Genomic DNA, 26,525 nt, shown 5'->3' with positions numbered 1-26,525 from the left:
CTGCCAGGCCACAAAGCATGACCGTTTCTTTCCATCCTCCCTTCTGCTTAGCCAATTTGCTGTCACTTGATCCTCCTTATCATCTGCCGGCCAGAGGATGCTCCCAACTGGCTGGCCCAAATGCTGGGCAACTGTAACCAAGGGGCAGGTATAGCTGTGCCTAGCTGTTTGTTAAATAAAGGATACATGAAGTATCCAAAAGAACCTGGTATCTGGCTAAATAGGGGAGAGGACTCATTTGACTAGGATTAGATGTCCAAGATGTTCCATTGGATTATTGAGATTGAGGGTCATCCGGTATTCATGAACATAATAGTGAGGCTGATGACCAGTGACACTTTCTTCCCCCAAAGAAAGATGTCATGAAAAGTGCATGTTCCTCATTATTGGTGTGATATTGTATCTATAATTATTTTTGAAATACTGTTGGTTGTTTTAAAGTATATTATTAAAAAAAAAGGTATATTTTTAGTTTAAAAAAAACGTATTGGGGCTATAGTTAGATCTATGGAAAATGGAGATTATGTGGAAGAAGTGGGACAGAAATAGGGATGGAAAGAAAAGAGGGTGTGTGTGGGGGGCTTTAGTTAATAGAAAACAGAGACTGAGAGATAAGTAATATGTAAATAGGGAATGTATCCAAATGTACCTCTGGGAGAAAGCCAGTGTGAGAGACAGAATAATGTGGCAGGGAGCCTCAGGTGCAGCTGGGATGGGAGGAGGCGGGGCAATGAGCGAAAAGCTCAGGGAGAGAAAGCGAGAAAGAGGGAGGGTTCATGTGTGTGTGTTTTGAGTATGTGTGTGTGTGTGTGGAAAGAGAGAGAGGCTGAGTGTGCAAGCTAGAGAGATTGTGTGGAGAGGGAGGGAGGGAAGTGTAAGCCAGTCACAGCATCTCTCCTTCTCACTGCACCAGGGCTGAGGGACTCTTCGTCCCCTCGCTTCCCTCGCTGCAGATTTAACTCATTTTCATCAGCGCCCTCATCTTTTTTTTTCTTGCTTTTTACTTGCTGCTTTTGACAGATGCATTGCATTCATCTCTATCTGTATGCCAGGATCCAAGGATTTATTTATTAAAATCGTGGGTTGTCCTGATTAATGGAAATAAAACGGGGACGTTTGCAGAGGACAGTGCTTGAAACTGGGACTCCGAATGGGACTTGGTATTTTCTTTGTGCTGCTAGAGTGGATTCCCTTTTGTTGCGCTACCAGTGTTTTGTTCAGGGCGACAGACATACTGAGAGAGGAGTTGTAGGATCCCATACCTCTACAACCAAACAGAGCACATACATTAAGGACAAAAGCAAGTTAGAAAATCTATGGTTACATGATGCAGCCGAAGAGATGGTGTTGCCTGCAAATGCATACAAATATCACAACAAAAATGCAAGTTACACTTCATGGGATAAATAGGTGGATTGCCTATTGATCCTCACACCCCCCTCTGCAAGTGTCTGCCACAGGATTGCTGAGGAGTCGAAGTGAGAGGAGCGCTGAGCTATTCAGCTGGCCTCTCATTGCTCCAGGAGAGTCCTTCCACCTGCCTGCATGGGAGTATTACATTCAACACTTTCATCTGCTACTGGACTTTTTTGTTTGTTTTTCATTCGTGACTTGCAGTCCAGAACACTGAGAGGCAAGTTTGCACATTTGGATTTAAACTTTAAATCACTTTAATAGCCAAACTCATCCAGACAATTTAAAGCGCTTGGTTTTGCCCTCATTCTGCCTAGGGATGCCTTGTATACACATTTTCCCCCCACCGCTGTGTGTGCAGAGAGAGCTGTGACATTATCTCCTGCGGAGATCCCCATGTTGTTCTAGCCTGTGTCTGTGTTTTGATTCAGACAAAAGCTGGGCATGCATGGGCTCCAGACACTGACCAGAGGACCACCAAAATAAGGGGAAGCCTACTGTTACATTGTAAACACACCAGCACCAATGGCACAGAGGAAGTTTGGATCGAATTGAAGAGCTGATTTGCAGAGATGGATGTTATATTATTTTCCAAACTTTGGTATAGACAAAGAGAGACTCCTAAGAAGCTTTTTTTCTCTTAGCAATGGTTGCCCAAAAACTCTATTTTTAAAGGTTTCTGTAAATGTCATCTGATGTCCTGGAGTGAAATAGGAGCCAAATGCTTCTAACTTATTTGATCTCCTGTGAGGATGTGTTAAGAGCTGACAGCATTGTGCTTTGCTTCATGCTTTAACCTCGTCGAATGTTGTCCTCCCCCTCATCTTCTGCGCTCTCTGCCCTTGTGTGGACAGCTTATGCCCTCAGCCTCCCGGTGGCAACCCTCATTAGGATCAGGAGCTGAGGCCACAGACTGGCAGGCAAAGCAGCGGGGAAACTCGCCTTTGGGATAGATGCTGGTCACAACACTTTCCTGCTACGCTGGTTTACTAAAGGAATACAGTTTTTTTTTGTTCCCTCTCTACTCCCGACTGTTAACCACCCACTACTTTCACTAACCATGAGTGATTGGAAAAGGAGAGCTAAACGGGTTGTCCTACCCTCCCAGAGGCAGTATTGATTTTCTTCCATTCAGTGTTCATTTGATTGAGACCCAGCTATGTGAGAGGAAGGTGAAAAGGAGAGTGAGTGTGTTACAGAGAGTATTGAGCTCTGTTAACTGAAGAAGGCTGCAGACACCCGGTGTAGATCGGGGGGGGGGGGGGGGGGCAGGGCAGGCAGTTCTTCAGTTTCAGGCCAGCTGCCTTATGTGTGACACACCACAATCCTGACTCACCTGGATAGCACCCAGAACAATGAACCAGTCTGAACTGACAACCGACCCGTTGCTCACTGCCAACAGCAGTCATGGAGACTTCTTTCCTGGAAAGGCCGCCAACCACTCTTGTCCCTTGGGCTGGGGGCTGAACAAAGGCTTGGAGGCTTGTGTCCTGGAGACTGCTGTCATTGTACTTCTGACCGTGCTGATCATTGCAGGGAACCTGACGGTGATCTTTGTGTTCCACTGTGCCCCTTTGTTACATCACTACACCACCAGCTACTTCATCCAGACCATGGCCTATGCGGACCTGCTGGTGGGTCTTAGCTGCCTGGTTCCCACCCTATCGCTACTCCACTACCCAGCAGGTGTCCAGGAGCCCATAACATGCCAGGTCTTTAGCTACGTCATCTCTGTTCTGAAGAGTGTTTCAATGGCCTGCTTGGCTTGCATCAGCGTGGACCGCTACCTGGCCATAACAAAACCACTGTCTTACAACCAGCTGGTGACGCCATGCCGGCTACGAGGCTGCATCACTCTTATCTGGGTCTACTCTAGCCTGGTTTTCTTGCCTTCCTTCTTTGGTTGGGGTAAGCCAGGCTATCATGGGGACATTTTTGAGTGGTGCGCTCACTCTTGGCCCACCTCTGCCCTCTTTACAGGCTTTGTGGTGTGTTTGCTCTATGCGCCTGCTGCACTTGTGGTTTGTTTTACCTATTACCATATATTTCGCATTTGCCAGCAGCACAACAGGGATATCAGTGAAAGGCGGGCTCGTTTCCCAAGCCAGGAGATGGAGACAGGTGAAGGGGGTGGTGGTGGCCATCATGGAGGGCATGGACCAGACCGGCGATACGCAATGGTGCTGTTCCGCATCACCAGCGTTTTCTACATGCTATGGCTGCCCTACATAATTTACTTCTTGCTTGAAAGCTCCCATGTGCTGGATAGCCCTGCCCTCTCCTTCATCACCACCTGGCTGGCCATTAGCAACAGCTTTTGCAACTGTGTCATCTACAGCCTGTCTAATAGTGTGTTCCGCCTAGGCATGCGTAGGCTCTCGCAGACGATGTGCTCCTTCAGCCACTGTGCGGCAGATGACAGGGACTTTGGGGAGCCTAAACCAAGGAAAAGGGCAAACTCATGCTCCATCTGAAGGGAGGATTGTTTCAGGATGACAATATTGCTGGAATCTATCAGTGGGGAACATAAATATTACCAAGCTTAGCAGCTAGTTAATTTCAGTAACATAGGCACGGCTTACCTAACAGAAAGCAATTTATGTATAAGCCTGTCAGCTGACTCCATTGACATTGCCTTCGTCACACAAACAATGTTTATTTGCATTACAAGCTTTTAAAGCACATGTGTGCAGCAACAGAGATTTAAAGAGATAGCAGTCTGTGATGGCTTTTTATCCTGTGGTATGTACCTTGGCTGTAGATCATGTAGAAAGTAGTCTCCCCATCGCTTTCTTAGCCTTTACATCTCATTGTATGTCATCAGCCAGGTTAGACATAGTGGGAAGACAAAACTGTTAACTTTAAATGATTTACAAATATCTCCTCAGACACCAAATGTGATACTACTGTTTCATTCCTGTTGCAGTAAGTAAGTGGTTATGAATAAGATCAACCTTCCATTTGGATGTATTTGTTCTTTCTATTACTCTCATTAGCTGAGACTAGATAACCTACATTTACTTGTTTTCTTAAACCTTTCTAAAGGTTGTAAAACATTGACTTTTTAACTGTAGAAACACACAGTGACAATGACAGCTATTGTGCTATGATAACAGTTGGCGTTTGGCCTCGACTGTTTGGTAGAGGAAAGTGCACAGTCCATTCCTGCTGAAAAATGTTTTGTTTAATCTGTAAACATAACGTGAACTGAAGAGGTAAGCAAAAAGGTCAGGATTTAATGGTCAGTTGACACTTTTTTTCTATTATTAGAGTGATTAGCCAATCATCAATTTGACAGTTTTGATATTGTCACTGTGTGTAATATGGCACTGTAGTTTGGCAAAACATAAATCACAAACATTAAACCCGTACTGAGTACTGCAAAGAAACAACGTAACTAAGGCATGTAGAAACCCTCTAGATAAAGTAAAAATCCCCACAATGAGAAAGAAGTAAAGTTTTCAATTGATTTAAAATGGTTACTAACGTATATTGACATCAAATTGTCATAACATTCAACCCATTGTCTACTGCTGTAGTTTGAACTGTGTCAGATTCTTAACAGATGATATGCTGTTTTAATTGTTTACCAATTTAAATATTAGCTGAGAATACTTAATTGCCAATTGATTGGTGTAACCCTAAAGAGCACCTTATTGTCAGAATTCAGACATAGGATGTGACTGTTTGACACTGAGACCTTTATATTGTAAGTAGTGAACTGATGTCCAGCACAATCTATTATTTTATTTTTTTTTTTTCAAGGTCTGCCTTTGCGCTTATGCACAACAGCAACAGCATTCCCACCATTCGTGTGGCATTCCTGATATGGCTGTGTTATGAGTATTCTGCTAACAGTTTGATGCATGAGCGCTCATGACAGCCATTTCTAACCAGCAAATAAATATTAAATCCAACCCTGTATATACTGTTTATACAGAGCCACGTATACTGGATAGTGAACAAAGAGCATTGACAAAATGAAACTGCATTTAATTCACATTCACATTATTATTTATAATGCAAGGTATTTAGTTTCAAAACAGAATTCGGTAATTAAGCTGTATTGAGGATGTACTTATTATTAAATGCACCTCCTGGGTTTTGCTTTTAACAAACTCACAAAAGTCAATTCAGTATAGGTAAGTGATAGTAGAGGCTGTGTAAACCTGAATATGTAGGCTTAAGGCTGTTAAAAGATAACTATGCTGAGAATTGATATTGAATTGTAATTCCTAGAATTTGTGGACAGGGCTCTGTTTAATGTGAATGTGAAAATCTGGAATTAAATTTGGTTATAAATGATTCAGGCTATCAGTAGCTCATGTTGTAGAGGTTAGTTACACTTTTTGCCGGACATTTCTCATTACTTCTAAATTGCAGTCTCTTTCTGCTGCACCGAGGCACTTTCTGATTAAAAACAACAAACGACAACAAATCTTCTGCCCCCCCATTTTAGATACTTGTCAATGCCTTTGTGAACCACCCCAGTATTAAGTATGCACTTTCTACAGGGTGAAATCTAAGTGGCAATCAAACTGTACATTTCGGCTTGTTGAATTTTCTTTTCAACATATGACTGTACTGGGAAGGGCAGCGAATAGGTGTTACAAATGGAACCCATAATGGGTTGTTTGAATCAGATACGTTCAGTAGTTAACTCAATTCCACTTAAGGATAACCTCGATTGTTCTTTTACTGTGCCCACTCCTGACCAGTTAAATCTTAAGACTGTTCCCCAACCTGGGGCTTTTTATACACAAAGTGCAGACGATGTGGGCTTTTAAAACAACTCAAAAAACGTCCACTGGTTACGACTCTAGTCCTTGCTACAGCACTTTAGTACAGTCAGTCGAGTCAATGTATATTCCCATTTGATCCGTGTCAAAGAAAAATTTATTTCACATTAATAAAGCCAAGTGCCATAGCCAAGAATTTATACTAAATATCGTCATTGATCACATAGTGGTGTCAGTGTGGTTTAGGCCTTCCTTGTAGTGTATATTTGTTCAAGCTAGAAACCAAGTGATGCAGCAAACCTAGCCCCTTTATGTTGTAACTGCATTCTATGTTGCTGAATAGTGGCCTGCGTAAGTCATTCCTAATTTTAAAGCTGCATTAAGTGGTCGAACACTTGGGAAACACAACGGAAAGTACATGAGGTTTCAGCTTATTACATTTGAGGGACGAATGTAAGTACAACATTGTTTTTAAGCTAAGGTTTTGAAAACCAATATCACCAAGAGAAAAAATCTCTTTTGGGTCATCCATATGCTCTTTTTTTCTTTACTAGCCATTAGTTTGCTCTGGAGTTTTGCAATTTGCTTGAGGCAGGTAGACTAGAATCAACTTGAAATAATAATTTGTTGGGAGTGGCTGCCCATAGTTTGTACTGTTGTTGTTTCAAATCTTTGTAAAGCAGCAGTATGGGGAATCGATTCATCATAATTCACCCCCTTTAACATAACCATGAGTTGTTTGATTCAGTGTTAATATAACAAGTATTGCTTTATACAGCTTTGATGCATTACAGACTGTTCTGTATACGTGCCTAAAGATGTATTTTGTATTTAAAGTGAAAGAATATGTTGACAAGTTATCACTGGCACAAAAACATGCTGCACCTTTTCAGTTTCCAGCTACATGACCATAAGGTTGGACTGTGAACACATCTGAAGTGACAGTTCTGAAGTTAGTTTTCATTGACATGATTGATAGTTCAAATGGGTCTAACCAAGAATGGGTCAAGTCACCCATTTATCACAGACTTCCTTCAAATGGGTTCATGTTCCACTATATGATGTCTACAATATATATGACAAGAGGAGACATCAGATTTGTCTTGTGAATTCCCTTGTGTAGCCATATGACCTGGCAGATATGAGGAATAGCAGTAGGGAAGTACAGCAGAGCCGTGTCAAATACTGAACGTGCGATTCTTTTTATTTTGATAGCTTGTGTTTTTGGTGCTTCTTTGGAGCAAAGTGCAGTTGGGTAGTAGAAGAAATGTATAGGATCTGAATTAATGCTATATTACCTTCACAATATGGTGACACGCAACAAACGCAGAAGAAAACAACATTCAGTAATAGCCTAAAAAATTGCTCTGTCGTTACCATTTAATGTAAACGTCAGCATATATTCAAGTGAAGATAATAGTATTTGGTAAGAAGTTGCACAAATATGCATTCCTTTGGTGGGCTTTTTTGTAGCGGGTAATGTAACATGTGTGTCTTGGCTCAAATTTTCACAAATCCAAGAGCCAATGAATGAATATCTAAAAAATAAATTGTTTATATGTGTCTATATTACAATGACCAAACTTGAGTGGTAGAAAAATAAACTGTTATCTTGTTCAAACAAGTGATCTTATTTTCAAGTGCATTCATCTGGGCTTTTAGTAAAACAATAGTTTTTATGAATTAAAGAATAATATGTATTTATTTATTAAGTTATGTTTAAAACTTTACACATTATACTGTATATGAGTATACTGTATGTAAAGTGTGTGAATCTGTTTTTATTCTGCTGTACAGCCAAAAAAAATCAGACAAATTCTGTCAAAGGTATGGCACACCATTTGTTTTGAATCAACTAAGCTGCTGATGTTTTAATAGGAGGCAGATTGTGTTAAATTACATAGTATCTATTTTTTTATTTTCAAAATGTTGTGAAAGAACATGGTTTTGTTGTTGCTACCAACCCAATAAAGTTGAAAATAGTAGAAATTCAAATCTGTAAAGTTGTTTTTTATGAATTGTTTGTGTTCCTGTAACAACAATCACCGATTTGCCAGCTTTCATTCATAACCAGTGAACCTCTCCCTAGACTTGCCCACATATTTCCTTCCCTCTGCACCTATCTTATAGTGAGTAGGATGGAGATGTGGGTGTATTCCTGTGTGGCTTTTGGTTCTAATTCCTAAGCTTGACAGGGTTCAGTGCAGAAAGCTACTGCCTGCCTCATCAAACATTATTCAGGTGCCCTTCAGCAAGTTGGTTGGATATTAAGCCTCAGTTACTTTTGAATTGTAGTACATTTCCTCCTTGGACAGAAAGAATCCTGAATAAAGATTGCCACTATGTAGTTTCACAAAAGAACTCTGACATTTGGACTGCAATTTCATCTGATGGTTGCTCGAGATCAGTTACAAGCAATGCAAGACTTGTAACTTTGAGCCAGCAGATGGGTGATCAAGTGACATTTGCTGGGAACCAAATCTGCAGCAGGGTAGCCTTTCCGTTAGTGCCATTGGGAGTTAATGCACACCATCATGTCATCTTTCTGTGTGAACAGTGTCCTCATTAGAGAGTCTGAGCCCTTGTTCTGGTCTTGAATTGGCCTTTGAAATTCATAAACTCAACCCTTAGACTGCAGACAATCTTTGAACTGGCCATAACCCCACAGTCTTCTCCGAGAAGCTTAGTGCAGAGACGAGCAAAAGGAGAGGGAAGGTCATATTGGAAGAACATTGAACTGCCGATCCTGGAGAGGAACTGAGATAGAAAAGATGGCAAGATAAGTAGACTGCCTCAATGAATAGAGAAGATTATAGAAAACATGTGGATCAGGAGGGAGGAATTTGAAAAGGAGGTACGAGGAAGAGGAGGAGAATTTAGTGAAGAAGCAAGAGAGAGAGAATGAGCGTTAAAAATTAGGATTAGTACTACAAATGCAATTTTACTGATTTCTAAAAATACTAGTAAGGTATAAATGTGGGATATTTGTTTTTATTTTTAATTATAAACTACATTTTTAAAACAAAATTCAAATACTAAATGCATATCTACCCCCATTTTAATTGACCAAAAAAGGTTGAGTGTGTTATTAAATCAGCATGAAAGAACTATTGTTATTTTATGTCCTTAAAGAACAATCTATAGCTGGGTTTTAATATATTTAAAGTTGTTGTATGGCCTAAACTTTAATATACAGTTTTGACTCATTTTATGTTGTGTTCGTGTAGATCCTGCCAGAAACCTATTTTTAAGAGCCACGGAAATCTCTATTTGTTCCTTCTTCCAGAAAACATTTCATCCCCACTAACCAGCCAAAGCACAAGCCGCTTTCCGGCCCAGGCCCACTCAATATTCATGGGCAACACTATATCAGGAATTCCCTTTTATTTCCATAAATGGCAGCACTCGCCTCACTTCCTCTTTCCCCTTTCATCCTGCCACTTTCCTCCTACTCTTCCATCCTGATTGAGAAAAGACCACCTGACTGTCCTTTGAGGCGGGGAAGTCGTAATTGGAGGTTGAAGCCAGTTCCTGCCCCTCTTTTGCTAAGGGTGGAGGCTTGCGGCACCCACCAAAAGCCTTTGATGGCATAAGGAGGACACACTCATGAATCCACACACCAACACACCCTCATATGTCTTGCATGGCCTCAGTCAGGCTTTGAAAACGTGTAGGATGCGACTGTGTCCCGATAGCTGACAGGTGTTGATCTAGGATCAGCTGATTGTGTGCTTTTACTGTATGTAAAGTGTAGTGTTAAACATTTATTTATCCGTTAACATGACTGAGGCTGACCATAAGACTGTAGTGGCTCTGGGACTGTACTTGGGTACATTGGTGCTTTCAGCTGAATGTATGACCCAAATGTCACAGCAATTCTTCCCAGTTTGGGACATTTCACTTAAAAACACAAATGTCACCCTCATTGTGGTGCTACAAGATAAAGTCACAAATCAGGTCAAAGTGTCAGTAGGATTTATACTCAGGGGACCATGAATATCTGAACAAAATGTCATGGTATTAAATATAATAGTTGTTAAGATTTAGATTTAGTTTTTCTGGACCAAAGTGGTGGACTGACAAACTGAAGACATCATAGCCACCCAGATGTATGCATTAGCCTCTGGAGTGTTCCACTGCTTAAACGATTTACCAAACCAAATGTAGAAATCCTACATTTCAAGCAATTTTCCTTACAAGTTTTATTGTTGATCAGAATTCACAAATGTCCCTCCATGGTTATGAGGATAAGGAAATATAACAGTTTCATAAAAATACTGTGAGAGCCTCTCCGCAGAGCCTTTGATCGGGACTTGACATTTTAACCACATGGTATCTATTATTTCTAAATGTTACTATCTCTAATCGCCATTGTTGCCAAAAAGGTTACACTGTCCACCCAGAGACAAAATGGTTGCAGGTTCAATCCCCCAAGTGGACTTGCATCCCGTCAAAGTGCCCCAGAGCAATAAACGGAATACTTACTGGCCCACTCATTGCTGGATTCCCTGGATGGGAACATTGGAAAATGTCATCATCAGCTCCTTTTTAGAGTTCAGCACTTCCATTTCACCTTTGGACCCGATGATTGCCTTAGGTAGACTTTCTCTCCATCAGTCGCCATTTGACTGAGAGCTTTCTCTTCCATCTTCTCTAAGTGCTTCGACTCTCCCAAATGTTCTCATTGGTTGCAAGTGGCATTTAGCATTCCACTTTCACTCTGAAGTCAGTTTCTGCAATTTTCTGCTTATTTCACTTGTATTCTCTGTTGCATCATCTTTTGTGTCTCGAGTATCGCTGACAATGCAACTTAGAAACCACTTTTTGAAATCCCACCTCTTCCTTGAGCACCTTGCCTCTATAGCCAGTGGCAACTATTAAAACCAATTCAGGTCAGGGTTTGTATTTGGCCTGTGATGGGACCACTTTGGACCATGTTGCTGACGTAGCAGGTGATGCTTTTATCTCCTTGGTCAGACATGTTTTATTATGCTAATAACATGGGTGCCTACCTATAAGGTATATTTGTTTGTGTTTGCCACTTGACCGTAAAGGAAAACTATGTGTTATATGAATGCCCATTTCCCATACATGTTGCCATCGTGACTATGGGGTCATGCTCACGTTGGAATCACCACCTTTGTCGTAGAGATTCTGGTAAAAAAGGAATAAAACAACATAAGAGCTAGCTATCAAGTATCCAAGAGCATTCCAAATAAACAGGAGTTTTACATGACTTGCTTCAAACTGTTGTCTTTTGAGTCAGACTGTGAGAGACAGTAAATGCCAGCCCCCATCTTGAACTGGGCCCTGCTGCCAGCCGGCTGCGCCCGCCTCGGTTTAGCACACTCGGAAGCCTTTTAAGATCCCTTTGTGTGCTCAAACCAGAGATGTTGAGAGGGCATCAGCGTCAAATGTGTACAATACAAAAGCACGTAAGGACCAGCTACAAAGTACTGTAACGGCTGAATGACAGTAACACACCATTGACTCAGGTATAATCAGGAGATTATAAATGAAGGCTAAAAAACTAAGCATAACATATTTCAAAGGTAAAAAAGATAAATGAAATATTAGTTGCGAGGCTGACAGAAAATAAATATAAATAGATTGGCTGGACATCTAGTTATTGATCAAGTAGAAGCCCTGTAATGATTATTCAACTTGTGATTGATAAACTGTCTTCAGTGATCTACAGTACCACCTCTCCTGCACATTTCCAATCTCCCCATGCCTCATTGTCAAAAGCAATGAATATTTTACACCAGGAAGTGTTCAGGAATTAGGTCAGAATGGCCATCATTTAAATCCATATTATGATCCATTCAGATTAAAAAGGTTAAGAAAAGAGAGCCAAATTGACCACAACTTCATTTAAAGACACTTTTGAATGAGTTTTTTTCAGGCAGAACATTTTACTATTTACAAACAGGTTTTTATCACCTGCAATCAATTACATTTCAAAATAAAATTGTCATAATAAAATCTAGTTCATCAAAATCAGTTAATGCTTATAAGCTATTGATGGTTAATTTCCTGCTGTTCGAACTACTGAATAAATGAGTTCCCTTGGTGTCAATGTGACATGCCAAGTTATTTTTGTACAATGAACTCGCATTAATAAAAATGTCTTGCATCTTTTAAGTACTGATGAATGAAATAGCGGTCTTAATAAAAGTTATGTTTTAGTGCGTTACAAATGCTTTCCTTTCTGGTCTTGTCCAGCCTGTCTCAAACTGTGATGTTTCTTCCTCTCTTCTCTTCCACTGTCAAAATTGTCAAACAATTGAGCTCGCCACAGCTGGCACTTTGAACTGCAGGCATTATTTCTCCTGTTGGAAAAAGGGTTTTATTGGGAGAGACAGGCGTTCATTCAAGTATTGGCTTTGTAGACACTTCAATCCACTTTTCTTACTGCTGTGCTAAAGGAACATCTAATAATTTCCTTTTGTATGTCTTTTCTATTCATCCTTACAAATTAGATTTAGCATAATTTGCACACATATTCTTGCTCTAGTGATTCAATCATACACGACGAAGCAAACCACCTTGACCGACATTAGAGGACAAACCTGTTTTTACTGTTAACCTCCATGCAGACCTCGGGCACCGATGCTCTGCCAGTAAATGTACATGCAGCCTCCCCTATTCTTTAGATTAAAATATCCTGTCTTTACTAGCCAATATTCACTGTTATTCATTTAACTGCATTCTGCATGTGAAAATTCTTCACTGTAGAATCATGGACACTGAGATTTGAGGGTGCAAAAACCATCAAAGTTATTACCGGTTGATCTATAATGAAACAAAGGTTTTACAGTATGAACATATACTTGTCGGTTTGTGCCGTGGAATGCGCTGTGCACTTTTTAAAGATAAGGCAACTTAAGTTTTGCATTTGTCATTCAACATTTAAAATAAATAAATAATACATTAATTAAAACCCATTCAGCACATGCATGTGGTTAGTTGTACTCTTCCTGTATGTAATGGGGGATGTGACTTCTCATCTAGCATCACATCCCTGGTTACAGTTGACTGTCTCAATTGTCTCTCTGCCTCTTCCCAAATGAACATCAAGAATTAAGAGGCGCTGTGTCGCTATGGAAACCCCAAACCAAGTGTGCAGAAGCAGCAAGGTATCAGAGTTCATTTGAAGTTTATAAATAGGGCGCAATTAAAATTGATGTTAACATAAGCTCCAAAACATCAGCCTCTTTATTATTCATTCACAATATGCTTTTATTTAGAAGATGCAGGGTACAGGTTCACCAGTAAGAAGTGGATTGAAAGACACAAAGACCAATCTGCACATAAAACATTACTTCATACATCCATATGCAAGACTTCTCCCTGACCTCTAAAAAAAAAAAGAACAACACAGAAAATGTCCGGGTCGAGGCATTCTATCCACTGACCTCTTATCTTTGTTGTGTGTTTGTGAGCAAGAGACAGAGAGGGAGGGAGAGTCAGAAAGAATATGGTGTATCGTCGAGCTCAAGCCACCCCATCAAATATACACTACAAATATGACGGCACATATTTATATTTGTATTTTTCAGAAGCGTGGCTTTATCTTTTATTTCGGCAATTTGTGTCTCATTCTCTTCCAGTCTCTTTATCACTTTATCGAAGTCCGTTCAGACTTATTTTATTTCTGTCTTAATCTGTTTCGATTCAAAACTGTTGAATTGCTGTTTGGGAGTCTTTAAGTTCTTGTCGAATCATGCCAAGTTTAGTTCCTTTTTTCCCTTACCGTGTGGAAGCTTTTGTCTTTGTTGTCACTTTCGACTTGGTCAAGGGGGAGTGTCATCAAATGTAGCAGAATTATCGGTTTCATTCAGGGTTGAACTGATTAGAATGTTATCGATCAAACGGCAATGTCCCTGTCACCTGAAGGGGTAACAATTTGAACAGAAATGAGAAACAATGGCATATTATTAATTGTGGTCTGATTAATTGATACATTGATACAAATCAATGTATTTGAAAAGCTTTTCTTTTCTGAACAACCATCATCCCGAAAGGCCGAATAACTGCAACACAAACTGACTTTTGTTGAGTAAAGAGCGGACAATTCCAGATGTTGGAGAATCTAGTTAACCTTATGACAGGACGTCTATTTATCAAAAAGCTGTATTCAGAAAATGTGTATAGTGTTACCATGCATCTGTCTGGTGTTTTCTTCAACCTGCTTGCTTGTCACTTATTTCACTGCAAGCAAAAGGTAAAATTCCACTTATTTATTTTCTGTCTGAACACTGATTCTCCCATCACAACTCTGCTTATTGAAATGCAGAACCAGCCAGACCATTAAAATGCCACGGCAGTGATACAGAGACAGATGAATTAGCAATCTGCCAGGAGGGCCAGCTGTTGCCCCCCTCCCTCATCCTAAACCCTCCAGGGAAGCCTCTAGAAACTTCCTCGCCAGCAACCAAGGACAAAGGCCTCAAGGGGAGCTGGTTTTTAATTACTGCGCTGCTGTCCTCTGAATATCACAACAATAGATTATCTCACTGAGTCCCACTGAAATTAGGAGAGTGTTTGTGGAAGTCACGTGTCAGCAGGACGGGGTGGTGTCATTTTTACAACCAGCAGTCTGAATGTGTAATTATAATACAAACTGTGTCTGCCTGACATACAGTTATCACCTTTTTATTTAGAATCTAAATTACAAATGGACAAAGGCAGTTTTTCGCTATGTCGTTGTACAATTTCTTCAGTATTGAGGCATTTTCAAGAACACTGATCAACTAATGAAAACCTAATAGTAATCAGTCTCCACTGCAAGTGAGCAGTAAGTCACTCTGCTCGGAGGCTTAGTTGCAGGAGGGCAGAGTTCGGCCCATGCTTCCTGAGCGGCTTCCTGCTTACCGGTTCTCCACCGGAGGGAGATCCTGTTTTACTTTGTAAAGGCGATCAACAGACATGAAACATGTGATGGACTGCAGAGTGCAGAAGCAAGATAGTTATTTAGGAAGGATACAAAATGACAGACGAGCCACAAGTGAATGTGACATAATTGTTAAAGTGATTTAATTGTATTTATTATGATTTCATAAATCAAACCAGAGCAAAAAAAACGTTAGCAGTCCCCCGTTCTTCCTCCAGTTCTGTTTTTTGGTCTACCTAAGATTTCAAAACGCAGCCTGTTTGTCACTTTCAGATTTGGCCGTCTATCCATAGGATACATCTAACTAATATTCTGTCTGTCAGTCATTTGACTCACCCCTTGTTTCATCATGCCTCTACTGTCTACCTTTTGAAGTCTTTTCTCCGATCCTTCATATTTGTGCTTTACATTCTTTACTAATGTGTCCGTTGTCTATAATGGAACAAATTATTTTGCTTTACACTGAAGCAGATTTTTTTCCCAAGCATTTTGGACACTGAGTCTAGAAGCTTCAGGGCGCAGCTCTGCAACAGACATACTCTTTGACGTACCATCCTTCTGGTTTATCACTGCCTGTGTATTCAAGCATGGCCCATAATGCACCTCTCCCTACTCATGCTGAAGCCAGACTCAGATGGTGTAGCACTTGCTTTTGTTTTTCCCATTCCCATCAGAGAGAATGGAGTCTAACACAAATAATTCATTCAATTGATCCACCACTTTGGTAAGGTGAGAGGGGGAATGGGGGCGAGCCTTCCGAGTGAGAATAAGATCAATAAATAGTTTTGACAGTATGGAAATAAGTAACACATAAACAGGAATGCCTCAACAGCTTCAGTGGTGTGTTTCACTTTAAACCTGCTGTGAGACCTAGCACAGAGAAGTGTTAACGAATTGTATTTCTTTGTTTTAGTGTAGAGTTTTAGTTACATGATGATGGTAAGAGTTTTTTCCCCTACCCTAACAATAGTAAAATACAAAAATAAAAAAAACGTTTAATTTGAATGGGATAACAAAAATCTAAAAATAGTAATGTTTACACAAGACATTGTCTCTCAGTAGCTGCAGTCCGGAAACCTGTGCTGGTTTAACACTATAGTGACCCTCTCATCCCTGCTTACTCAGCTCTAACACTTCAAGCCTCAGCAGACTGCTGCAGCCCCCTATTATTGGATTGTGTGGTATTGTTTGAGGTTGTCCAGAGATAAAATCAACCTAATATAGTATTGATATTTACACAATAAACAATGCTGGATTGCCATTTTGGTCATACAATATTTTTGCAACTTCGAATTGTGGTTGTTTCTGCATTCACCTAGAAGGGATAGAGGGGATGACACGCATAAAGGAGCCAATGGACAAATTGTGCCCGAGTAGCTCGACCACTGTGTAGCTGCAAAAGTGTAATATTTCTGCAATATCTATGGACTTTTAGATGTTTAAAAGAATAGAATCCTCTGTTATAGTATTGGGCTAACAAATTGGAACAAACATATAATCCATATACAAGCATACCAGTAAATTCAAATGACACTTGTGACGAAACACACATCTTATTCCCTGATCACGAGGGATGTCACGAGAACCAATGCTTTGTTACCAAGTTGTTGACGATAAACGTTCCCAATGGAGAGAGAGACCATTTCCAATTTAGCACAGAGTGTAAATTAGTGTATGTTAAAGTAGAGTGATTTATTGTTTTGTTTACCATGGTGTGTACAGAATTGAACTGGTATTAGTATTGATTAATATATTTCAAATATCCATAGTAATCAGTTTCCCAACAAAAGGCGGTTGTTAGAGTTGCTAAGTTAAACATTTAGGTTTTGTCACTAGCTGTGTTCCCTCTGTAATTATTCTGTACACACAGTTTGACTTTGTACCCAGCAATCTGTCCGCATGTTTGCCTCCAGCGGTTTAACGCTAGCAGCATCCTCTCTGATTGGCTGGGCTGTCACTTCAGGACTTATTGGTCTCTGAGTGTTCAGCTGCCTAAACCCGGCATATACCCAGCCGACTCATCGGTTTAGCAAAGCGTGGCTGCCTTTCTGTCGAGGGGCTCACCAGCCAGCCTTGTGGGCCCATTGCACACCCGGGAGTTACATAACACTGTCAGAAGAGAAGGGTAACTTAAGCGCTCACTGCTCTGTCTAAAGAGGAGATAGATGGAGCTGCTTCTGAAATTCTATATTTTCATTTTAAGCAGTTAACTACCACTTTTATTCAGAGAGACTCAAATTGTAAGAGCAGGTGGGTGGTTCATTATCCTTCTCAAGGACACGATTCAGTTGATGGACAGAGTGACTCATGCTTCTAAAGTAAAATGTTTTGGTGCATTGGAGCACACAGTGTGTCGACATAATGATTCTGACGTTACTGCATTTTTGTGCTTAACTTGTGTCTTGTTTGAAAATTACCAATGTGGGTTGCAAGTCTCAAATCAGCATTGATACCCTTCCCTTATATACCTATGAGTAACAGACTTACTGAGTCCTGGTTTCTCTTCATCACAGGATACTGTAGTAGGGGATCCAGTGTAGGTACAGCATGGTATTCATTCAATGGAAAAAAAACTTGACCTCTCTACCTGATACTGTGGACACTCTGAGCAGGGCAGCATGACTGATTTCACCAATGTCAGCCTCAAATAAGTGACCAGTAGCCCGGAAGGTTCCCCGGTTTCATCTTTCCTCTTTAGAGACAGGAAGAAGCTGACCGAGCCTAATAGACGGCATGGTAAACAATAAGTGGACAAAAGACTTAACGTGTCAGTGACAGGAGACACTTGACATGCAGCGACTCCGGTTTCCACTCAGCTGTACAGGCCTCTGAATGGATTGTTTTTTATCACAAAATGACAGGTGTTAGCTCATTTTGCCTTCAAGCTTAATATAAATTAAAGTGAAGTTCCCAAGGCAGTGATTAACATTTCAAATATCCCCCATCGAGCATCTGCCCTTTTACTTCTACCCTCTGCTATGTAGCAGCAGATGCAGTTTATTTCCAGCCTATGAAACTTGTTCTTTCTTTCTCGTATGTTGTGACTAGAACTGGTGGTATTTTAAAACAAATACACTTTTCCAGTTGGTTTATACAAAATGTATAACCAGTATAACATTTAGAAAAATATTAATTCATTTTTGTTTGTATTTGTGTTTGTTGTTGTGAATTCTTCTATATACTGTCGATGTATAATTAGGAAAATAGAAAGAATCGCCCTGTATAATGTCAAAATGCCCAAGATAATGACGTCAAACTGTTTATGTTTCCCAGCCAACCAAGGATTTTTTATTTTCAATTTTAGAACCATAAAAAAGCAAACTTAAAACAGCAATTGTTAGATATTTTTCCTTTTGAAATTACTTAAAAGATTAAGCATTTATCAAATGGTTGATCATTCATTGGTCAGCTAAGCAAGGGGCTTTGTTTTGCCTTTAATCAATATATCTGATTAAGGACAGTAAAGGAGGAGAGACGCAGCAGGCCAGATTTGAACAGGGTGCTATAGACTGTTACAGACAATTACATCACTTTACTGTAAAACCAGTAAAAGACACGATATGGAATATGTATCATAATGTCCAAAATTGAATGTCATATCAAGTCGCATATCACAATATTGATCAAACTATTTATTGCACTGAATGACTGAAAGCGCTAAACTAGTAATGGATTTGATTGACTCATCTAATGGGGAAAAACTGTTTAACGGTAAAGTTTCAAAGTTCTTCAAGCCATGAAATAAACTAGTATAATTGTTAAGCACCCTTTAATATGGGTTATGTTTAATCGTGACTATTTCATACATAACAAAACATTTTCAGAGAATGACTCTGATGTTCAATTGATGTGCACAGGGGTGTAACATCACAAGGGTCTAATACAACGTCAGGAGTGAAGCTTCTCTGTGCTTTAGTGTTTGACCCTCTGTGGCAGCTTTCACCAGTCAGGCCTGTGAGATATCATTAATTACTGTTGAATGCAGAGGGAGGTGGAGTGCAGGCACATCAGCAGTTTCTTATATATTTAGCTGTGTTTGTGAAGTAAGTTACCTGTCGGTGAGGGCAGAGTAATGGACTGTCTGCCCAACAAGCCCCCAGGCTACAATTAGGGGAAGCCTCTCATTCCCCTCTTCTTAGATACTGTCTCTCCCTCCACTCTCTCTCTCTCTCTCTCTCTCTATTTCTTTCTCAGCCTCTGTCTTCATCTGTCTCTCTCTCTGTTATCTGTCTTCATCTGTCTCTCTCTTCCCTCCTTGTTTTTTGTTCCTCCCACTCTTTCTCTCTCATGTCAATCTCTTTTTTTGTCTTGTTTTCAGCCTTCAGTCAGTTAGTTTAAAGGCCACCAGGGGATAAATCTGCCGGGTTCACACAATACTGCAGAACGAACACGCCAAGAAATACACAAACAAACACACACACAGATGCTTGACAGAGTTGATGGAATCCCCCTGCCTGTGTTTATGCTGTTTTAATCCCTATATGTTTATTGGCATCAACAAAACCTGAGAGTTCGTACTGACGTGTAATATTGTGTATTTGTGCACAGATGAAAAGGGTGTATGTGGGTCAGTGAAAGTTGATTGCATGTGTGTTTGAATGCTTCCATGCATGTGTCAGTGCACATGACTAGTGCATACCCTCATAAATATGTGTATATAGTTCTGATTTACACAGGCTTTACGGTCTAACAGGCTCTATAGGATTTACTTCTCACTTCCGTGGAGCAGCTTACTGAAATTTGCATGTACTGGTTTTGCCAATCAGGAAGGATGCAACAATCCTTCCTGTGAGCGGCTGTATAAATCATCACACCCCAAACTGCCATCCACTTTTTTCAGCCCCTGAAAGAGCAACATGAAAGCTAAGAGGATTACCTGAAGTCAAGAATAGCCTTGTGTTCTCTTCAGATATGATGCTGCCTCTTTTACCATGGTCTTATCGCAGCCACAGATCCTCTGTCCTTTTCCTACTCCTGTCTGTTAAGGAAACAAATGCCCCGCTAAAGGCTTTCTAGATCTCACCGACTGCCTCTTGCCACTGATTTACCTGTGGTAGTGAGGGAATCCTTTGGATGAAGTTGACAGCCTAGTTGTATCATTTCAAACTCACTGCTTCTAGCTGTGCCACACTTAATAAAAGCATCTAGCTCTGTCTTTGCTTCAGAGAAATATGTTGGATACTCTATCCAAGCCATGGCATGTAGCAAAAAAGATCTAGATATGCCCCGTTAAGCCCAAAGAAACTGCCGGAACAACACTCAAAATATCCTTAGTTACAGTACACGGGTGCACACAGGGTCCCCTGACCTGGTTACTGTGTTGCTTGTTAAGTTCTTGGCTTTCTGTTGTAAGGTTAGGGTTTGACAGCTGAAACTGTGAGGAATCAGTGAGTCCTTATTAGCTGGTGTACAGCGTATAGCACGGATGCTGAACTGGGGCACTGTGGCAGAGAACTGGTGCTGCTGCTGATGAGGCTGCAGTTCCTCCTGAACACCTCAGCCCCCCTGCAGAGATCAAAGAGCCGTCAGCTTCAACACACACACACACATCCATAGAAAGCAGCATATAACTCTCACTGTCTGGATGAGAAGGTTGTGCACTAATCAGATTAGGTCTGCAGTAAATGTGAGGAACAGTCCACGATGGACTGAAATTAACTCTGTACAAAGTGAGAGAAGACCGCTGCGGCTTTGTGATTCACTGAACAAACACAATACAACCTTGAAGCAGTGGTGCCACAAAGCGATTTTGGAGAAGAATATGAAATAATGATATTCCATCCTTTTTCAAATAAATATTCTAACAACACTATTAAATTAACAACCTTAAAAAGACACATTTACTGTTTCATGAGGATATTGTTGATGTATTGTATATTATAATGTAGAATAAATGTATTGTACTATTTAAAAAATAATCATCATGATAATTGGTACGCTGAGTAAACACTACAAACAATAAACACATGTATCTCTGTGTACACATTACGCTTTATTTATTTTCTCACGACTAAACAGGACTCCTGCGTTCTTATAAATGAATAGCAGGATGAGAACATGATGCATGATATGTAAAGAATCAATGTTGGAAAAAAGGTTGGTCTTCTTGTAAGCCTTTCTATATTAATAGTTGTAGAAGAGGCAGATATTTAAGAGCACACATGGAGGTGTACGGAGAGGAAGAACGTAAATGAAGTAGAAAAGAGAATAGAAGATGAGAGAGATCAAAGAGGTATATTAACAGGGAAGAGAGGAAATATGGTACTGTAGGAGATGAAGCAAAAGGGAAGTAGAAATAGGGAGGAGATGAGGGTTAAGAATGTGAGGATGAAAGGAAATATGTAGGGAAAGTTAATGTGAAAGAGGAAGAAAGGATACAAGAAGACAAGGAAGCAAATTAAGCTGAGTAGAGGACGCCCCGCTCCTCTTTTTTTGGTGTTTTTTGAGAAATGAGGCTGTTAATTAGTAGAGACATGCATGGTTTATTAAATCAAAGTGTTTACAACTTTCACTGTCAACCAGATACTTGCTGGTCTTCGCTGATGTTGCCATGGTAATTACAGTATTATAATTGTGTTTGTAATTGATGGGCTAACTAATAAAAAGTAATATATTAATCATTAGGCATTAATTGTTTTTAAAGTAATTTTTTCACTAGCTGAGTAATTATAAACTGTTATTGGTGAGGTCGTTCGTTAGTGTAGTGTCTATATAAGATTGTTTTGTTCATTGTTTTTTTAACATACAATATCTAACATTTTGTATTATCGGTGTATCCTTTAGTCGCTTAAATGGGAGAAAAAAGTGAAAGACATTTAACATCATTTACAAAAATCCAGTGTGATGTCATCGGCTTGCTTTTTTCATCTCAAAACCCAAATATGTTAAGTTTACAACTGCATAGCAAAGTGCCAGAAATAAATAGGATTTTACAGTTAAAGACGTTATTCATCATCATCTTTTGTGCCTGATTTGGAATATTTATTTTGCTGTCAGGTTAAGACGCCCGTGAACGCATGAGAAAGACAAATCTCACACATAATGTAAAACCGTTTGTTCCATTTCCATCACATAATACACGAACGACACACCACCTCCACACTACAAATCACATTAAAGCATTACACACAGTTGCGCCAGCTGCTTCTCTTAACCCTTTTTGTGTGTGTATTTGCTCTCATATTAAGCATATTGTAGAATACATGTTGAACAAGGAATTATGTGAACGGTAGCTAATTGTTGCAATATAAAAGTACAGTAGTGGTAAATGAAATGTTTGCATAGCTGTGTTTGAAACACAGTATGAATGCAGCAAAGGCTGCAACCGCCAATGATATAGATTATCAATAAATCTGTAGTTCGCTGTTTTTATCAATTATTAAGTAGCTTGGTCAAAAAGAAATCTGACAATTATTAAAACAAATATATGACTCAGTTTCATCAAGCCCCTGTGATATCTTTACATTATTTTGTCTGAGGAACAGTCAAAAACCATTGGGTAATGTTTACAATAAAAGAACCAACAAATATTGACATCTAAGAAACCTGGAAGCACATTATTTGAAGTCAAAACATTGTTTTTTTCATGAAACAATTAATCAATTAACGAATTAGTCCAACTCTAGAAACAACACAAAATAAAAAGATATACAGAGGCAAATTAATAAACATACACAAATATAAAGTTAAAGGAGTTCCAGATTGAGCTGTAAGCTTTTCATGTCTGACCTTAGTGTTGGACAAGCAATCTCCTGTCTAGCCAGAACCATTGTTATCCATCTCGAGAATGTCCCTGCACTAATACATAGGGACAATAAGGCATCATCTGAACAAGACCTTTCACTATTCGAGAATTATATTCTGTATTTTTTCTACCAACATGTAGCAGAAAGTTTTCCTTCCTTCATTTCATTTTATTGCCAGGAAACAACAAGAAATGTCTCACTAACACACACTCTGATACACAAACACATCGGGGCCAGTCAGGCTCTGGGTTGGTTTATCTGCAGCTTACACTGAGTTGTGTGTGTGTGTGTGTGTGTGTGTGTGTGTGTGTGTGTGTGTGTGGTGTGTGTGTGTTGTGTGTGTGTGTGTGTGTGTGTGTGTGTGTGTGTGTGTGTGTGTGTGTGTGTGTGTGTGTGTGTGTGTGTGTGTGTGTGTGTGTGTGTGTGTGTGTGTGTGTGTGTGTGTGTGTGTGTGTGTGTGTGTGTGTGTGTGTGTGTTGTGTGTGTGTGTGTGTGTGTGTGTGTGTGTGTGTGTGGTGTGTGTGTGTGTGTGTGTGTGTGTGTGTGTGTGTGTGTGTGTGTGTGTGTGTGTGTGTGTGTGTGTGTGTGTGTGTGTGTGTGTGTGTGTGTGTGTGTGTGTGTGTGTGTGTGTGTGTGTGTGTGTGTGGTGAGGGGGTAAACAGCAGAGTGCGTACATTAAGTTTTTTTGTGAGTAAGGAAAACAAGCTAGGATGCGTGTGTGCTTGTAACCCTGCAGTGGCCGTGGATTAGACGGCAGTCTGACTTCTGGGGAGTGCTGTTGAAGGAGGAATGGGACAAACACTAATACACATAAACAAACACGGTGACATAGCTTTGTATCAGAGCTGTGAACTCATACAGCCGATGACATTTAACATTGCCTTGTTTTTCTATCGTATATAAACAGCTGCAGTACAAACCGAGAAAAATATATGTGAGAGCAAGATCAGTGTAAATGTCAAAACAGTTACGGCTGCCGAGTAGAACAATTATTTGCTGTACTTGTACATCTCATGAATCCATTTAAAAAGTGCATAAATCAGGATTAGCCGTGTCTAAACGTGCACAACCTTCACGCATGAACAGGATTGTGTATCTAAATGTGGTTTTCTCACATGTCTAAACCGTGTTTCCCTGTGTGTTGCAGGACTCTGCTCAGGAAGGTGTCATCACTCGGGACATCCACCGCACCTTCCCCGCACACGACTACTTTAAGGACTCTGACGGAGATGGACAGGATTCACTCTACAAGATCTGCAAGGTGAGATTTTACATTGAGGAATGGAGAGACTCATTGAGATTAAAATCTCTGAACAAGTCATCAGTTATAATTTGTAGGCTTTTTTAAAGCCCCAAGAGTTTTTTTTATCAGACCTGTGCATTTTCTTAATCTATTGTATATTTGTTCTCTTTTGTTTTATTTTATCATATGCACAACAAGTTATCTCTCAATAACAGTTAAAATAAGCATGAACACAATCAGATAGTAGTGGACAGATTTTAAATCTTACAGTGCAATGCAAAGCTATATTATTAGTTACCGGAATATATTTGAATGTGATATATCCTCATTGGATAACACAGAACTGTATATTTCACTTTCTTTTTGGCATCATGGAAAAGAAAGTCAAATCGCAATGCACAATCGTTCACGCTGTGTTCGAACATTTTTAAAATCGTTCCTGCTGAGAACCAAGTGCTGTGAGATGAGAAGCTAATTCTGAAATCTATGTTTGCATGTAAAATGTGTGCCTTTTCCTATGAAGCCAAGCCATTAGTATTTTAGTTGATTCGCTCTTTGGGGTCTGGCATGGCTCAGGAGGAGTTGGCTCTACAACATATAATTGACAGCGCCCGCTTTCACTGAGACATCAACATAAAACCTTCCTACACATTACCGGACATACACACCACTCAGTTGACAGTCGTTTCTTTTTTTTCGTCCAATCTTTAAAATGGTGGTTGTTATGTAGGTGGCAATTTCTCTCAAATGACCCATCGGAAAAGTTTTTGAATATCAAATGAGAGTCCAGAAATAAAGTTCTGATGCAGAATGTTTCTTGCTCTTATTGAAACTATCAAGCTTCTAGCTTAAATTATTTCTGTATGACAGAAGTGTTGAAGGAAGAGGCAAAGTTGATTTTTCTTAATGCAGTATTTTATGTTGTATTGCGTGTTATTATTCATGATAGCCCTGCATCACAAAATATAGACGTATTTGACATAACGTAAAAAACTGTTACTGCTGCATATCACTGAATGATAATAATGTTATTTTTTTCGATCTTTTAAACATTATTTCTGGCCCCATCTTACACATTGTACTTTCAAAGCCAGCCATACAAAATCATGCATACAATATATTTGATGCTGACCTTTTGTGGATAAAGCTTGGTACCATAAAAAGAAAAAGCCATTTAGCTTCCTTTTCATTACAATGAATGTGAGAAATACGTGCGTCAAGGAGAGGGTCCCAGTGGACTCGCATCCTGAGGTTATTATCTGTGCAGACACACGGTTAATTTTATTCAGACAAAGGCCAAGGTCAGCACTACTGTAATGTATTAAAGCCAATATTAATCTATGTCACTGTTCTCTTCTAAGGTTGTCTGAGGCTATGAACAAGAACAAGGCATCTTTCTATGCTTAGAAAACTAAATATCAAATCAGCGTGTTTGATTTAAAGGTCACCTATTATTCAAAATGCACTTTTTGATGTATTTTATACATAAATATGTGTGTAAGGAGACTCACAAAGTGTCAGAAAATACAACCCTCTCTCTTTTCCTCCTTACCCACATCTCTAAAAACGGAGCTGATCCAGATTTGCTGAGAACTCAACGTCATTACTGAAATGTGGGCTAGCTTTACATTGAACTCCTGGCAACGTTCCGCCCACGGCCCAACCTATCGTCTCCATATACAGTCGGCTAGCTGAATCCCCTCCCGCAGCTGTGTGTCTGTGTATTCAGCAGGATGTCTACGAGAGGGACTTGGAGTAAAGTTGTTAAATATATAATACATATAATGGCACTGTTCTAGTGGTAAACACTGAATAAAGAACATGTCAAGCTATGTGTTGTATCAGAAACAATGTGTGATGTGTTTTGGAAGTAATATGGTCTTTGTTTACATTAGCAAGCATCGCTAACACTCAGAGCTAACGCTGTACTGGAGAGAATATGTGTAAAGAAGCCGGATATAAAAGGTACTCTCCTTGTGTTAAACCCGCAAGAGAGAAAGCGTTTGAGCTCCATGCTGTTTCAGAAATAATGCTTGATGTGGTTTGGAACATAATATGGCGTTTAATCACAGCAGCGTTTAGCTGAGTTTCTGTCGGTAGAGTAGACAGCCTTCTCTTCACAGAGCTCACCACTTGCATGTGCTCCAAAGGGGCGTGGCCAGCAGCAGCTCGGGTAACATTTGAAGCTACAGACCCAGAATCAGCACTTTTGTAACAGGGCGGAAATAGAGGGGTATGAGGCATGGCTGAAATGGGTGATCTGTTTGGCATTTGGAGCAAAACACTTCAGAGACATGTTTTGTATAGATATGGCCCTATAATATATTGTTCAAATATAGCATAATAGGTGAGCTTTAAGCTTTAAGTTAAGCCCGGGGGCAGGGGCTAAAAACAACAATATTCACGAAACTGTGTCTCAGGGCTTCTTAACATTTAACAACCTATTAATGTGTCATACCCACTTAACGGGAAGAAACTCAGCTACCTGA

At 39.9% G+C, this 26,525-nt stretch overlaps 2 protein-coding genes across 4 annotated transcripts in view; both read left to right on the top strand.

The window, feature by feature from the left end:
• rabgap1l (RAB GTPase activating protein 1-like) overlaps nt 1–26,525 on the top strand; it is a 104,519-nt gene that overhangs the window by 40,265 nt on the left and 37,729 nt on the right. For all 3 annotated transcript variants that reach the window (XM_034147605.1, XM_034147606.1, XM_034147604.1), the window contains exon 14: nt 23,941–24,054. In XM_034147605.1, the coding sequence (XP_034003496.1) occupies nt 23,941–24,054 (114 nt within the window). The remainder of the gene's footprint in view (nt 1–23,940; nt 24,055–26,525) is intronic.
• On the top strand, nt 2,697–4,284 carry gpr52 (G protein-coupled receptor 52). The gene has a single exon (XM_034147611.1). The coding sequence runs from the start codon at nt 2,769–2,771 to the stop codon at nt 3,885–3,887; it is 1,119 nt and encodes a 372-aa protein (XP_034003502.1). The 5' UTR covers nt 2,697–2,768; the 3' UTR covers nt 3,888–4,284.

This window comes from Trematomus bernacchii, unplaced genomic scaffold (genome assembly GCF_902827165.1).
Source record: "Trematomus bernacchii unplaced genomic scaffold, fTreBer1.1, whole genome shotgun sequence".
Classification (NCBI taxonomy): Eukaryota; Metazoa; Chordata; class Actinopteri; order Perciformes; family Nototheniidae; genus Trematomus; species Trematomus bernacchii.
Note: the sequence above shows the minus strand (reverse complement) of the source record. Positions and strands in the feature narration are given on the sequence as shown.